Source organism: Phalangium opilio, unplaced genomic scaffold (assembly GCF_054372755.1).
Source record: "Phalangium opilio isolate 3A_F unplaced genomic scaffold, DU_Popi_V2 ptg000070l_1, whole genome shotgun sequence".
NCBI lineage: Eukaryota > Metazoa > Arthropoda > Arachnida > Opiliones > Phalangiidae > Phalangium > Phalangium opilio.
In genome coordinates, this window is record NW_028324182.1 from 3,479,709 (window position 1) to 3,494,128 (window position 14,420).

The following is a 14,420-nucleotide window of genomic DNA, read 5'->3' on the forward strand; positions in this document are numbered from 1 at the left end:
GATTTTGAAATTTTTTTTTGAATTTTTTTTTATGAAAATTGCAATATTTTGGAAAAGGAGAAATCTAATAGAAACTGAACCTAACCTAACCTAACCTGAACCTAACCTAACCTGAACCTAACCAGAACCTGAACCTAACCTAACCTAACCTAACCTGAACCTAACCTAACCAAACCAAACCTAACCTAACCTAAACCTAACCTAACCAAACCTAACCTAACCAAACCTAACCTAACCAAACCTAACCTAACCTAACCTAACCTGAACCTAACCTAACCTGAACCTAAAATATCCCAAACATAATCTAAACAAGTGTATGCGACCCAAATATCAAATATACAAACAACCATAAGTAATATGTGCTACCTTTTTTTAAAAAAAAAAAAACATTTGCGGTGAAAAATTTTGACGGCATCGTGTTCCCCGCCTCATTTACTATCAGAAATGAGTACAAACTTTTAAAAATCCGTGGAGGGGGAATACTACCATTTGGCCAAATAACGGCGCCCAGTCATAAGGTTCAATATTTTTTACCAACAAAATGGGGCCCATCATCTTCAAATTAGATATTTTACCCCCAAAATGGTGCCCAGTGAAATTCAAATTAAGGTTTTACCCTCAAAATGGCGCCCAGTCATCTTCAAATTAGATATTTTACCCCCCAAAATGGCGCTGAAATATCTTCAGTATAGATTTTAAACCCAAATTTCTACCCATAAAATTGCAGCGCCCAGTCATAAGGTTCAATATTTTTTTACCAACAAAATGGGGGTGCATTAAAATAATTTTTTTTTTTACCCCAAAATGGCGCCTTTTCAAAAGAAAAACAAACACTGATGTAATTTGAAGCAATTTTTATTATTAAAAAGAAAACAGAGGATGAAGAAAAAAAAATATATTTATAATCGTAAAATAAATAAAAAGCAATGTACAACTTTTTTATAAAAAAAATGAAAATAAGATCATGAGACAAAAAAAATATTTGTGTCGTAGTATTTGATTAATTTTAATTAACTTGGATGATTATTTATTTTTATAGCGATTATATTAAGGACGAGATTCAGCAATTTTCAAAGCGAGAACTGCATTTCTTTCTTGCAGAAATTGAATGAAATTGGCTTGCCGCTCTAACAAATCTTCGGTGGTATCTCCCTCCATCCTAGGCGTTGTAATTAAATTAATTCATTTAATTAATTTAATTTTCAGATTGTAGTGTTTTTCCAAACCTGGTGCCAACTTCTTGAAGCAATTCTGAACTCTGGTTTGATCCAATGACCCGATCTTCGTACAAAATGTCAGGTAGAACATCGCTTCTCATTAGTTGGAAGATAATTGCTAAGTAATTAACGTTAAAATTAATTATTTTAATTATATTTAGATCTATATTTAATATAGTTAGATCAGGGTTCATACAACTTTCGGAAAACAAATTTCCCTGAGATTTCCAGGTTTTTCCCCATATACTTAACTGAGTTTCCCAGATTTTTCCCCGTATATGGAGTATCCTATGGAGCAAATGTTAACGAAGGAGGGGGGAGGGCAAATAGGACTATAACATAGTCAAAGGACATCCCCGTATCTCTAATAAAACCAGAGTTATGAGCTTCCAAAGTTGAGTGTAATGTTAATCCTATGGAGGGTATGTTTATGAACATTTTGCTTAATTACTCGGCCCCTGTTTGTCGTAGCCCTAAGTTTTCAGTATGCTTGGATAGGGGGCAAATAGGACTATAACATACTCAAAGGACATCCCCGTATCTCTAATAAAACCAGAGTTATGAGCTTCCAAAGTTGAGTGTAATGTTAATCCTATGGAGGGAATGTTCACGAACATTTTGCTTAATTACTCGGCCCCTGTTTGAGGCAAATTTCCCTGAATTTTACTAAAAATTCGAAATTTCCCTGAGGCTTTTGTCAACTATTTATTTCCCTGATTTTTCCAGGTTTTCCCAGTTTTCCAGGTTTGTATGAACCATGTAGATCTATATTTAATATAGTTAGGCGTTTAAAACTTAATTTAGGCAAAATTGGACCAAATCTCATAAATAGTTTGTAACTTTTTTAACTCTTGACCAATTTTAACCTAATAGGTCTCATTTTTAAACCGCAATCGTAATACGTTTAATTATACTAACCCAAATACCAGATTAACAAAGGTTGCGCCACTAAAAACTCTAAAACAAATATCATCAACATGTAAGGACTTCGTTTGAAATCTCCTCCAAAGAGAGTGTCTTTGCAAGCCACGGAAGTACAGTAATTCTCATAAACAGTCGTCATTGTTAACAAAAGTAAGTTTCCTAATTAAATACGCAATCTTTAAACCTAATTTCGCTAATTGATCGAATTTAAATACCAGCTGACAAAACATATCCCAAGGTCTTATTGAATTTCTTTGTTTTTTTATGGACTCCAAAATAGCCATAGAGACGCAGTTTTCTATGGTAATACTTTAAAATCCGTTCCAAAATGAGGGCCAGCGCCCAAAAACCCATGTGGCCATAGATTAAGACGAAATATTTCTCATCTTTTGCGGATTTGATGGGCGCCGCGAAGGCAACGATAAGAAAAGCAATCTACATGAATGGAAGATACCAACCTCAGACATCTATGGTTCACTTTCCCTCGCTTTTATTAACGGATAAAGGTAATTATTACCAAGGCAAATATTTCAAAGGATACCAAATAAACCAAAGGACGCATTTTTTTCGTGTTTTTCTGTTGTTCCCTCGTTATAAACGACAGTAAAGGTGCGTCATCCATGGTGGTAGTGACTGGTAACCCTGGAATCGGCTAGCTATCTTTAAATATCTTACTAGTTTCTGGGGTCAAAACAACAATATTTTCTCTACTTTAAAATGTATTCACGGCATAATCATTAATTTCCTAATTACGAAACTATAAAAATCCCTCATTGGTGTACTTTTTATTGTTTTTAGAAATTTTAAGCTAAAATTGCTGCCAGAGTCGAGTATGACGAGGCTTAAAGTCGTTTGTTATTATTAGAACGAGCAGACAATGTTTTTCAAAAGTTCTGCAGCGCTTCTGCCTTATTGGCTGTGAGCCCAGCTCCCAGCCAATAGAGGCGCGATTTTTCATCGCTTAGGTCACGTGCCATGTGTGATGTCGGCAGGATGTCAGAGTCTCAGAGATGGTTTAAACAAGTCCGCCAGACCGCCACATGGTCTAGTCGAAGCACGGAAGCAGTTCGAACATGCCGAGTTGTTTGCCAGAGTCCGTCTTATCTAGTTACCCCTACTCTACCCCGTCGTTTTTATATTTAAATTTTATCAACTTTGATTAAACGGGGAAATAGTCGGCTTCGCGTAGCGCGCGTTGACCCTGTCGAGCCCCTTCCTTATCACATGCACATGTTGCACTATCAGTTTGATATGGATGAGTTAGATCTAGCGGGTCCCAGGGATGGGGAAGAGAGGTATTTGGGCCCCCGACATCCTCAAGTACAAGTTAGACAACCATCTTGGGAACATCGTCCCTTTTACGGATCGTACCGTCATTACGCTAGGGAAGGAGGAATTAGTCGAGCTAGTAGTAATCCCCATTTAAATGCTCTGGAATCGGGTTTGTCGCGACAATATCCCTCCGATGTACCGCGACATTTTGATGTCCTTCAGCACGCACCATCGGGACCAGCGTTTGGTCATCATTACCACGGACAAAATTACCCCTTGGCACCAGTTGAGGAGCAACAGCGGTTCAATGTAAGTGAATATTATTTATAAAGAAATAAGTTGAAATGAATGTCCCAGTCTTCGTAAGGTAGGCTTTAGGATAATGATTTCTTCTTAGGTTGCTCCCGAATTTTGTAGAATGCCTTCGCCCGATTTTCATCACCACCATCAACGTTTGACGGAAAGCGACGAAATCATGATGTTAAAACTACAATTGAATGACCGAGATCGCGGATTGGCAATGTTGGAAAAACAACTAAGAACGAATGAAGATTATCTAAGAGATCTTCCTGCAAAAGAAGAACTCGAAAAACTTCAATATCAAATATCCTTAATTCACCCTTTTATTTATTGAAATTATATTATTATTTTTCCTTAATGGTTTGGGGAATTTACCGCGAATCTTTGGAAGGGGAGAAGGAAAAAACAAAACGGTTGAAACAAATGGTGGAAAAGTCTAAAGATGAAATTAAAACGAAAGATCTGAGAATTGAAACGCTGGAACGAAGGAATGGAGAGTATCGCGCCAAATTAGAACTGGCGAAACGGGAACTACTTAAAATGGGGGAAAAGAACGCGGAGGGGTTAAGCCTTGGCGTAATTACGCGTGAGCGAGACCGACTTTTAGATCAAATTAGACAACTTCAAAAAGTAGGCCGATCTAAAAAAGTCAATCGCACGTTGGATAATTTCGTTTTACCGCAGGATTTAGTGGGAAAGGAACGTTCCGCGCAACATTATCGAGAGCGGAGTGAAAGGGAGATCTCTAGTCTGAAGGAGAAACTCGAAAATGCCTCCCGTTTGAGCGCCACGTTGAGGGTAGAAGCGGGTTTGAAAGAGGAAACCATTTGCACGCTGAAAGCCAAGAATGAACAACTTCTGGAAGAAAACGTCACGTTTCGAGAGCGAATCAAGGCCGAGGCGGCTGCCGGATTGGAGGCGCGGGAACGCTATGTTTTGGAGAAGACACTCTTAAGGGAACTGAGAAATGGAGTGGACGAATTAAGAGGGTTGATGGAAATCATAGCCGATGTTTCCCAAGGTGGTGATGTAAATGTGTCACTCATTTTAGGACCGTGTGAGTTATTGCTTCTCCTAATATTATCGGGTTAGGCTTAACGAGGTAAGTTAGGCTTAGTGAGGTTTCTATTTTTAGCGGTCAGTTTCTCGGTGGAGCCTAAAATGGAACAGTTAAATCGGGAATCAATCTCGTTGGATATCGAAGATTCCCGAGATATCGCTGCCAAATTGAGCCAGTTACGGGAGAAAATTTCTGATAAATACGCCGAATATTTAGGCGACAAATTATGGTGTGCCACGCAGTAATTTAACTATTCTTCTCGCGTCACGAACTAGGCCTAAAATCATTATTTTCTGTCATTTTACCTAAAGTTTTATAATCTGAATTGTTTTAAATAAAGTACAAATATTTTATTTTAAATAAAAGCATTTATAAATAAGACCGAGGCTTACGACTTCATTTCCAGAGTCCACGTTTTGTTTAAGATTTTAAAAACGCCGGGAATGGTCTGAATCTGCTCTCCTATTGGTCGGATAAAAATGCAAAAAATCAATATGGCGGCGTAGTCTGTCGATAATCTTCAAACCGGAGCCTATCCAATCCATTGATCTCTTAACTGCTTTCTTAACCAAGGCTACTGAGCGAAATATTCGGCTACTTAAATAGCTCCGATAACATTGGCTAGCTTCCACAACACGCGCTTCCGGGGAAAAACCGGAAAGAAGAGTAAATAAGATTGTCGTTCACGTGCAGGGCCGGAAATAAAAAATTTTAAAATGTCCCATAATTTTTTTAAAAACTAAGGGGGTCACTGGACATTTTGACCAATAAGTTTTCCGGAGTTTTGAGAGCTTGACGATGGAGATGCGACACTATTTTAGCTTTTTCCAGTGGAAAATGTCCTATAAATTTTCCAGTCAAATAGGGAGGTCACTGGACACATGTCCTATAATAAATCTTTCTTATTTCCGGCCCTGTTCACGTGGCGGCCGCAGAGCGTCGCATATAATTGGGACGATGGCGGCGAGGGAGAAAACGCTGGAGTATAAAAATGAATTGCCTGAGTAACTTATAGGGAGCTAACATATTATTAACTCATGGCAGTAGTGTATGGTAATAGTCACATTACAGGATTTTGATCCTAAGGGAGCTCTCGTACTCTAGCTTACTGATGTAGCCACCGAAATTATGTAAAACGCAATAAGGATAAGGATAGTTCTGAAAAGGATGAAGAACTTCAAATATCATTAGACAAGTTGATTGATATTTAGTTTCAACTAGTCGCAAAATTGTAATAAGAAATAAAAGTTTTTGATTTTGATACGCTACTTTTTCCTACAGGGAAAAATTCAAAATCAATTAGAACTTTCAGCTTCTTTACTTTTGTGTCTTTACGCGCTTCTTATTCTCACCAATTTAGAAATTTTATAATGGGGCCAGTAAAAAATAGTTAATGCAAGGGTCACTGGTCCCAAGGACCAGTTTAATAATTCCAACATGAGGGATCACTGGTCCCGAGGATCACTAACAAGCCTGTGCACGCAGTGGCGTCGGAACCGGGGGGGGCAGGGAGGGCTCAAGCCCCTGCTATAACGAAATGTGAGGGGGCGCAGCAGCCCCCTCACATTTGGTTTTTAATTTTCTTAGTTTGTATTCATTTAGGTATTAAATTTTAGATTAAAAATAAAAAATTTCTATATTTTAAGACATACTGCATTACAAAAAATTGTAAAACATATTTTAGCTATACTTTCTGAATTTCTTTAATAGTAGTCTCACCCCTTGAGAAATACCTTATGCATAGTCTCATTCCAGGTTAATATCCCCTTAAATTCCGGTTCAGACGACACTATTTTTCTCGCTACGCTCGCTGTGCTGAGCTCATCAGATTTTCTGGCTTCACCAGCCTTTAGAAAATTCACTGTTCACACGGACAAAATTTCCTCACCGAGGTCAACAGCATGTCAACAGTGAGAAAATTTTGTCCGTGTGAACAGTGAATTTTATAGAGGCTGGTGAAGCCAGAAAATCTGATGAGCTCAGCACAGCGAGCGTAGCGAGAAAAATAGTGTCGTCTGAACGGGCCTTTACAGTCTCATGTCTCATCCCCGGTGTATATCCCCTGAAAACTGGAACTAGCCTGTAGCCTCCCATATAGCGATTTCCACTGACTGCTCGCGGAGCGCTCCCATGGAGCCATATAAATGGGAGAAGTAGCTCTCGGCTTCGTTAAAGACTGTTTTTGCTAAATCAGGGTCTCCTATATTTATTGCTCCATGGGAGCGCTCCGAGAGCAGTCAGTGGAATTCGCTATAAGTCAAATTGTCAAAATCCGTTAGACCGTAAAGGCCGGTTCAGACGACACTATTTTTCTCGCTACGCTCGCTGTGCTGAGCTCATCAGATTTTCTGGTTTCACCAGCCTTTAGAAAATTCACTGTTCACACGGACAAAATTTCCTCACCGAGGTCATCAGTGAGAAAATTTTGTCCGTGTGAACAGTGAATTTTCTAAAGGCTGGTGAAGCCAGAAAATCTGATGAGCTCAGCACAGCGAGCGTAGCGAGAAAAAGAGTGTCGTCTGAACGGGCCTTTATACATGTTGGTTTAGTTACACATTGACATCGTTATCGCGTAATTCGTGCCGTTAATGTTAGATGTATGAATACACTGATTCACAGAACCAGTGGCGTAGGAACGGGGGGTACAAGGGTACATTTTACCCCCCTAAAATTCTACTAGGGCGCCTAAATAGGTCAGAAAGGGCGCCAAAATGATACTGAAGTGAGAATATTTTTGAAGGTATCCCATTTTATCCTATAATTTCACTAATCTTCCAATATTTTGGATATTTTGGAATAATTATTTATAATCCCAGCTGTATGACGTTTGAAACGCAGAATTAGCGACATCTCATTTGGTCAGATAATAAAATCGCTGAGCTCGCTTCGCTCGCTCAGGAGATTTTTGCCTTCCATTTTGACATAATTAAATTTAAAGAATTTTTGGAGATTTTATTTGAAATGATAGCAATTACTTTGAATTCTGAGCTGCACTTCAATTTAATTTCGCCTGAGATTTTTCATTTGAAATGTCAAAGCTCACAGATTAAGTTCACAGACCTTTAAAATATCTTTAATTATAAAAATCGGTTTTCAGTGAAAAACCCCTCTTCTTACCTGACTCTTTCAAATAGCTTCATTTGGTAATTTTCAGCGGAGCCTCCAGGATGAACTAGGCCCATGCATGTCAAATTTTATGTGGGGAAATATCCAGTTTGTTAGGAAAAATATTTTCACCATAGATGGCGCTTATTTTTCCGTTGTGACAGGGGTCTTCCTTAAATTATCGTTGATATTTTAGGGGTCAGTCATAAAATTTTTATGATAGAGAAAAGTTTCATCCTAAAATTAACGTAAATGTTTTTGGGGCTATAGGGAATCAGCACCAAGCAGTTAGTGACGTCATGAAAAAAGGGCGCGAAACTGTATTTTGAGATTGTGGATGCAAGCGCCATCTTGGAAGTGAAAAGATAGACAAAACAAGTAGAAAATCGGTAAAAGGCCCAAATTATAGAAAAATGGTTAATTATTGTTGCATTTCGGGATGTAAAACGAAAAGTAAAGGGTTTAGAGTTCCGAAAATAATTTGTAATCAAGGAAAGAAAACCTTAGAACTATCGAAAAAAAGAAGATGCGGATGGCTTAAATGGTTAAAACCGAGGTTTAAGAATCTTGCTCGTTATGGTGACTGTCTCGGTTTACATCATAGATTCTAACCATAACGTCTCTAACCCATCCTTTTCCCATTAATTTATAAGCGTCTAATCCTTTGTACGCTTTAAAGTCGTCCAATGTATAGGCACTTTTAGTGAAAATCAAATAATGAATCAAATCTGGATATTCAATTGCTGGGAACATTTGGAGGTTTTCTAAGCCTTGCAACCAGGCTGATTTCGGAAGCGATATGGATCATCACAGTTTATCCCGTTTATTTTGTTTAAGTACCTTTCTTTAGCAGTTTTTTCAAGTGATAGGGTGTAATTCGATAATTTTCCGTCATATTCCATAGTTGAAATTGATCAGAAATAATAAAAATCCGAGAAACAGCCGCGATTCTGCGTTAAAATTATTTACATTGCCCTTCAAGATGGCCGCCGTCATTTTACCGGAAACTAACAAGTTTGGTTTCCATGGTAACCAGCTTCGCGCGCCCCTTGGTGCCGATTCCCTATTCACTTTTTACTGAATCTTTCGGTTAGATGGTATTGATGACAACAAACTAAATTATTTCAATTTAAATAATTCAGTAAGAGTTATAAAAACGTATGCTTACAATCCGCGACCTTGGCCCAAATACTTAAGCAGTCGACAGGGTCACGGGGTTGAACTTTGTTTATTTTTCGGTCGTATCAGCGCCCCCAAACGGGAAAACACGGCGAACTAAATTAGTTAAAAAAATATTCTCGCTTCGCCACACGCATGGGCCTAGTTCATCCCGGAGGCTCCGTTTTCAGTCACTTTTAAGTCTTTTTTGTTTATGGTTTTTTAATTATTAGCCTTTTTGCCTTCTGCGTGAGCCCTTCAGTATTCAATTAGATCAAGGTGCACGATGTAACGCACTTTCAGGAATCTTACATTCACACTGAAATAGAATCATCCACACACTTCAGGTCTTATTACTTATGAGTCCTATCGGGGGGTTATTATGAACTCCTGGTCCTATAAAATCCTATAATTTTACAATGGGAATCATGTTTTTCATATTAAAAGTTCTCTTAAAGTGTTTGTGCCCTGACTACGGGCAACAATGACTTGAAAAAAACTAAATCACTTAGCAATTATCTAAACATATCCAGAGAGGATTGATAAGATTGAATAAAATTTCATGTGCAGAAAACTTTCCACAAAAACACCTATCGGACACCGATTTTTGGAAAATCATAATAATTCACCATTTCATTGTGATTAAAGTACAATGTTTCAACCGTGTTCTATGTATTTTTCGACATTTTTCTTGTCTTTTGGGAGGGGGCACACAAATCCATGTTTAGATTGTACCCCCCTAAATTCGAAACGTTCCTAGCGCCTGGAACAGAACAATGTCTAAGAAACAGCTCCGTAGCAGGTTTGGGGCGTCATCCCATACATCCTCCTTGGTCTTCATCGGAGCCCGAGCCCCCCCCCCAACTTCAAAACACTTCCGACGCCCCTGTGTGCACGTTCAGAAGTGGAAGTTCAGTTCAGTACAGGAAAATTTTTATACTAGTCATTTGACCAGTAGAGCCCAAGGGTTTTAATTAAAAAACTGGTCAATGACCACTTAATATTTCTACATACTGTCAGAGCTGCACTGAAATGGCTCTAGGTTTAATATACTGTTTATTTGTTTATATTTGCTCAGAGAGAATTCTTTGTTGTATTAAAAATACTAAAGCCTCTTACGATGAAAGACTAACGATGCCTAAAAACAACGCTCATCGCAGCTAGCCTACTAGGCACTGGCGCTCGTTTCGTATAGGCAGGCATTGGGGGGGGGGAACGTATTTTACTTAAGTAACCCCAAAATCCCTCTCTCTCTCGTGAGATCGAGGCTGTTTCAGTCCTGAAACATTCTAAAAGGGATAAAAGAAACGCTAGTTCCTTTACAGGATCTAACTAATGCATACGGGCAATTGGAATCATTGTGCCCCTTCCCCCATATCGCCAACTGCAATTTCTACGCATTTTGTGGGACGGGCTTGGGTACTCCGTCACGCCTCATAATTCTGACGTCTTTATAACTGCTACTGCATGTTTTGGTAGCAACGCGAGGTGCAAGGCGCAATTAGAGATAGATTATTCGCGAAGTAAAATTCTTCATTCAAAATTAAAAGTCTAGCTCTCCCCACAAAATCCACCTAGATATATATGTAATCATTTTAGAACAGAGGGGCTATTCATACATATTTTCAGTACGCTTGTTAAGTACGGTACGATGTGGCTACTATTATAAGCCCAACCATTGGGCCATCTTGTTTTCCTATGTAAAACCATGTATTGTTTCAAGAGATTCGAACCAGTGAAAGCGAAGAAAATACATTATTTCCACCGTTTCAAGAGCAAACTTTTTAAATAAGGCTACTGTACGTTTTAATTTCTTACAAAAAAAAATGAAAGAAAAACTTTTGAAACTTTGCACTCAAAAAAAAAACTTATTTTGTTGGCCTACATCTTGTTAAAATTTCAATAGATTTGCACCAATACTTTCAGAATTAGGTCCAACAAGATGGCCCAAGGGCTAGGCCTTATCGCACAACTAAAAAACATTTCTGAAACAAAATCGTGTATCCCCTTAATTTCTAATAACGTCACATTTCAATTAATATGCATGAAACTAACCGAACCTAACCATCCAGCATAGTTTGATGTATCATGTGCTCAAAGTGCGCGAAAATTATCATCTTTCCTTCACTCAAAAAGCCCGCGAAATTTAAACTACCTTTCTTTCCTCTCTCTCCTCTCCGGGCGAGACGCCCCCTCCCACTTATATACCAGGCTATCTAGTATCTACATTCGTTTCTCTCCGAGCTTCTCTCTCTCCAAATCGTGTACTTTCTCTCCGTATTGTGTACGCGTCCGGCACAGAGACAGGGACAGGCGTTTGGGCCCTTTCTTAAATTTTACCGGAATTAAAATTCCGTGTAAAATTAAAAAACGGGGTTTCTCTCATTGACGGCCATGTTAAAAGCCGACTCCTTTGATTTTAACTTAAAATGTGAGATACGCGTGTTTGTTATTTCTCTGTACGTAATTTCCAAAATGGTCTATTGGACGGGTAGCGCGTGAAGCCGCAGGATGAGAGAAAAACAAAGTACATTTATAGATTTACCTTGAAATTTCTGATAAAAATTAATTGCCTCGCGTCTCATAATTATGTCTTAAAAAACCGGAATATTTCTTCCTTCTTCAATTAGAACGACCAAAGATGGTAGTAAGATTGAAAATAATTGAGAATAATTTTAAAATAAGCATTAAATTTAATGATAAAACATTTTAAATGTCAATTACAACGCAACTTATAAAAACAAATTTAAACCACAATGACAGGAGCGACCAAACACATTAAAAGACCTAAAATAGAAAAATGTTTATTAATATTTCGTAAGACTTTGAAGAAAACAAACCCTTATAAAAACCACTCCCTGCCTTGGGGCATAGAGTGTTACGATTCTATACTAACGGAGCCTCCGAAATGAACTAGGCCCATGCGTGTCGCGATTCGCGAAGCGAGAATATTTTTTTAACCAATTTAGTTCGCCGTTGTTTTACGCTTGGGTGCGCTTATATTACCGTAAAATATCAACGATAATTTAAGGAAGACCCCTGTCACAACGGTAATAAAAGCGTCATCTCGTACACATATATGGTGAAAATATTTTCCTTAACAAAATGGATATTTCCCCACATAAAATTTGACATGCATGGGCCTAGTTCATTTCGGAGGCTCCGATACTAACCTTGATCAGTTATAAGTTTGAAAGTAGCGTTCCCTTTAACCTAGATAATATAAATACAGCAATTTACTTAATTCCGGTTATTTTTAACGAAAGGAAAGTTTTCCTCCAAGCATTTTAAGTACGGGTGCACTTACCGTTGGGAAAAATGGCAAAATATTCAAGTCAACGCTATATTGTTGAAAGTCACCCGTTTTTACTGGACAAGTAATATTTCCACTTTTACAAGCGTCTCTTTTAAGAGCCGGGAATGTAACGCGCAATCCACCTTCTAAATTGGCGCCAACTTCGTGACGAATTTTAGTGGCATCTTTTTCTAAAACGATCCGCATTCACAGATTTTGAATTGTTTGCATTTTGAAACTAAACTAAACGCTACACAACCTATCGCATTGGCTTTAGCTTCCCGTATTAATTGTGATAACTAAATCATTCCCACAACACGTTGTTTTCCAATAGTAACTATGTATGCTAAACCAAAAAGCGATATCTAGTTTTCTAGGGAGAAGATATAAATTCGCCACATTTCTAGCTTTATCTCCAGTCCAAACGTAGGTCCGGAGTTAATGTCCGCCTCTAAATTACAACCAGCATCTCATTGGTTCTTTGAAAACTCACGTCAGCGCGACGCGAATGTCTAAAATTACATATTTTCCGACTGAGGAGAGGCGAAATAGCCCGGCCTCCTTTTGCGTCCTCCATTGTATTGTATTTTGAAAGGGAGACTGGGACTATGGCGCGCGAATACTTAGGCATCTTATACCTTCTCCCTAGTAAAGTAGATATCGCTTCTTGGCTAAACTTTATATCTTACCCGCTGTAAAATTGGCTTGAATTCGAAGGCGAGTGCCTCTGGCAATTTTGCACGGTTCACTATCGCAAGGAGTTACGTGTAATTCTTTCACGTCAGAAGCTCCTATTATTTCAAAAATAATGAAAAATTCAAAACAAGAAGATTAAGATTTACCGCGTTAAATTCCTATCATTTTAGTGCCTTTGTTTCATAAATTGGTTAAGTAATTTACGAAATTGAGAATTAACAATCACCTCCGCATATTTCGAATTTCACTGATTTTCCATTAGACAAAGCCAAAATGGAAATCAAAGAGAAACATATTACGTAAGCTAAGAGACCCATGATATTCCGGACAACCAACTTCAACAAATACTTTCCTCAAATTCCTCGTTACGAATACAAGATATTTTCCAGGAGAGTACTAGTATTATAATAGTTTGAAGATTGGCGCGGTGGAGGGAGGGAAAAAACTGAGCATGAGCGTCAGTGTTCTGCCATCCGGATCGCCCCTCAAGTCCGTCCCTCCAGTGTCGAAATATATCACGCGCTGGTCACGTGCTTCGTGGGTACCCAGAAGAATATAGCCACCAAATAACCGGTTTCCTATGAAGAAAAGTACTTGCTTGAGGTACAAAGTCTTTAATAGACTATTCCATTAATTCCAGGAGAGAAGCTAGCACCACAGGGGCGGGGCCGCCTTCTTTGGTTATTTCCCTCGCGTCAAGATGCACCACTAGAGGCAGTGCGTGTCGGCTAGTCTACCACTCGGTCTCCGTCTGGCGTTGAGACTTGACGCGACGGAAATAACCATAGAAGGCGGCCTCCCGCCTGTGTGTTGGTTTCTCTGCTAGTAGTTAATGGTATAGTCTATAGTTTTGACATGTATAAAGAATGCGCGTGAGGAAATTTGTTTTCACGTATAGGATAGGCAACTCCCTATCTCGAACGACAGCTTATTCTGTATATACTCAGCTGTTACAACATCGGTTGTCAGCACGCGCAAAGATAGGTCTCTATGTAACTTAGATTTGTGCGTGCTGACAAGAGACGAAAGGAATACTGATTTTCAGGATTTAAGTCTCCAGATTTTAAATCCTCAAAATCAGTATGGAACCATGGATAAAGAATGCGCGTGAGGTTGAAATTTGTTTTCACGCTATAGGATCGGCAACTCCCTATCTCGAACGACAGCTTATTCTGTATATACTCTGTTACAACATCGGTTGTCAGCACGCGTAAAACTAGGTCTTTATGTAACGTAGCTTTGTACGTGCTGTCAAGAAACGAAAAACTTCAGGATCTTCAGGATTTAAAATATACGCGAGTTTTATAGCTCGAGTGCCTCTACAAATACATGTAAAATTGCCTACAGCCTACTACACGTATTTGAAACTAAGGCCTAGAGGTCCGTGCACTCG

The 14,420-nt window shown here is 38.7% G+C and overlaps 3 protein-coding genes and 1 long non-coding RNA gene across 5 annotated transcripts; 1 reads left to right on the forward strand and 3 right to left on the reverse strand.

Annotated features, from left to right (window-relative positions):
• Positions 1-839: 839 nt before the first annotated feature.
• LOC149661121 (transmembrane protein 192) lies at positions 840-2,793 on the reverse strand. Its single transcript, XM_089842543.1, has 5 exons — positions 2,659-2,793; positions 2,357-2,576; positions 2,136-2,300; positions 1,227-1,335; positions 840-1,159 (listed from the first exon to the last, which is right to left on the reverse strand). The coding sequence occupies exons 1-5, from the start codon at positions 2,761-2,763 to the stop codon at positions 1,048-1,050; spliced, it is 711 nt and encodes a 236-aa protein (XP_089698669.1). The 5' UTR covers positions 2,764-2,793; the 3' UTR covers positions 840-1,047.
• A 420-nt stretch (positions 2,794-3,213) lies between these two features.
• LOC149661122 (uncharacterized) lies at positions 3,214-5,138 on the forward strand. Of its 2 annotated transcripts, none has more exons than XM_089842532.1 (5): positions 3,214-3,722; positions 3,811-4,017; positions 4,089-4,343; positions 4,398-4,770; positions 4,849-5,138. In XM_089842532.1, the coding sequence occupies exons 1-5, from the start codon at positions 3,366-3,368 to the stop codon at positions 5,016-5,018; spliced, it is 1,362 nt and encodes a 453-aa protein (XP_089698658.1). In that variant the 5' UTR covers positions 3,214-3,365; the 3' UTR covers positions 5,019-5,138. The 2 variants fall into 2 exon arrangements, with proteins under 2 accessions (XP_089698658.1, XP_089698659.1); XM_089842533.1 differs by having other exon boundaries at positions 3,429-3,722; positions 3,831-4,017.
• A 2,074-nt stretch (positions 5,139-7,212) lies between these two features.
• On the reverse strand, positions 7,213-9,221 carry LOC149661123 (uncharacterized). The gene is made up of 3 exons (XR_016368790.1): positions 8,719-9,221; positions 7,891-8,660; positions 7,213-7,833 (listed from the first exon to the last, which is right to left on the reverse strand). It is a non-coding gene; the product is annotated as an uncharacterized LOC149661123 (long non-coding RNA).
• Positions 9,222-11,709: 2,488 nt separating this feature from the next.
• LOC149661124 (mite group 2 allergen Gly d 2.02-like) lies at positions 11,710-13,483 on the reverse strand. Its single transcript, XM_089843855.1, has 5 exons — positions 13,254-13,483; positions 13,021-13,122; positions 12,344-12,522; positions 12,210-12,249; positions 11,710-11,823 (listed from the first exon to the last, which is right to left on the reverse strand). Exons 1-5 carry the CDS (start codon positions 13,342-13,344, stop codon positions 11,783-11,785), a joined length of 453 nt encoding a protein of 150 aa, XP_089699981.1. The 5' UTR covers positions 13,345-13,483; the 3' UTR covers positions 11,710-11,782.
• Between the last annotated feature and the right edge of the window lie 937 nt (positions 13,484-14,420).

Bases quoted from the DNA above. Each gene is read 5' to 3' on its own strand.
- LOC149661121 (XM_089842543.1), bottom strand. From the start codon at position 2,763: ATGGATGACGCACCTTTACTGTCGTTTATAACGAGGGAACAACAGAAA. The intron at 2,577-2,658 runs GTAATAATTACC...CCATTCATGTAG, and splicing joins CCTTTGAAATATTTGCCTTG to ATTGCTTTTCTTATCGTTGC. The intron at 1,336-2,135 runs GTTAGTATAATT...TTAATTACTTAG, and splicing joins TTTGTTAATCTGGTATTTGG to CAATTATCTTCCAACTAATG.
- LOC149661122 (XM_089842532.1), top strand. From the start codon at position 3,366: ATGCACATGTTGCACTATCAGTTTGATATGGATGAGTTAGATCTAGCG. The intron at 4,018-4,088 runs ATATCCTTAATT...TGGGGAATTTAC, and splicing joins TCGAAAAACTTCAATATCAA to CGCGAATCTTTGGAAGGGGA. The intron at 4,771-4,848 runs GTGAGTTATTGC...TTCTATTTTTAG, and splicing joins GTCACTCATTTTAGGACCGT to CGGTCAGTTTCTCGGTGGAG.
- LOC149661124 (XM_089843855.1), bottom strand. From the start codon at position 13,344: ATGGGTCTCTTAGCTTACGTAATATGTTTCTCTTTGATTTCCATTTTG. The intron at 13,123-13,253 runs GTGATTGTTAAT...TTGAAATAATAG, and splicing joins GAAATTCGAAATATGCGGAG to GAGCTTCTGACGTGAAAGAA. The intron at 12,523-13,020 runs GTAAGATATAAA...GGATCGTTTTAG, and splicing joins TCAAGCCAATTTTACAGCGG to AAAAAGATGCCACTAAAATT.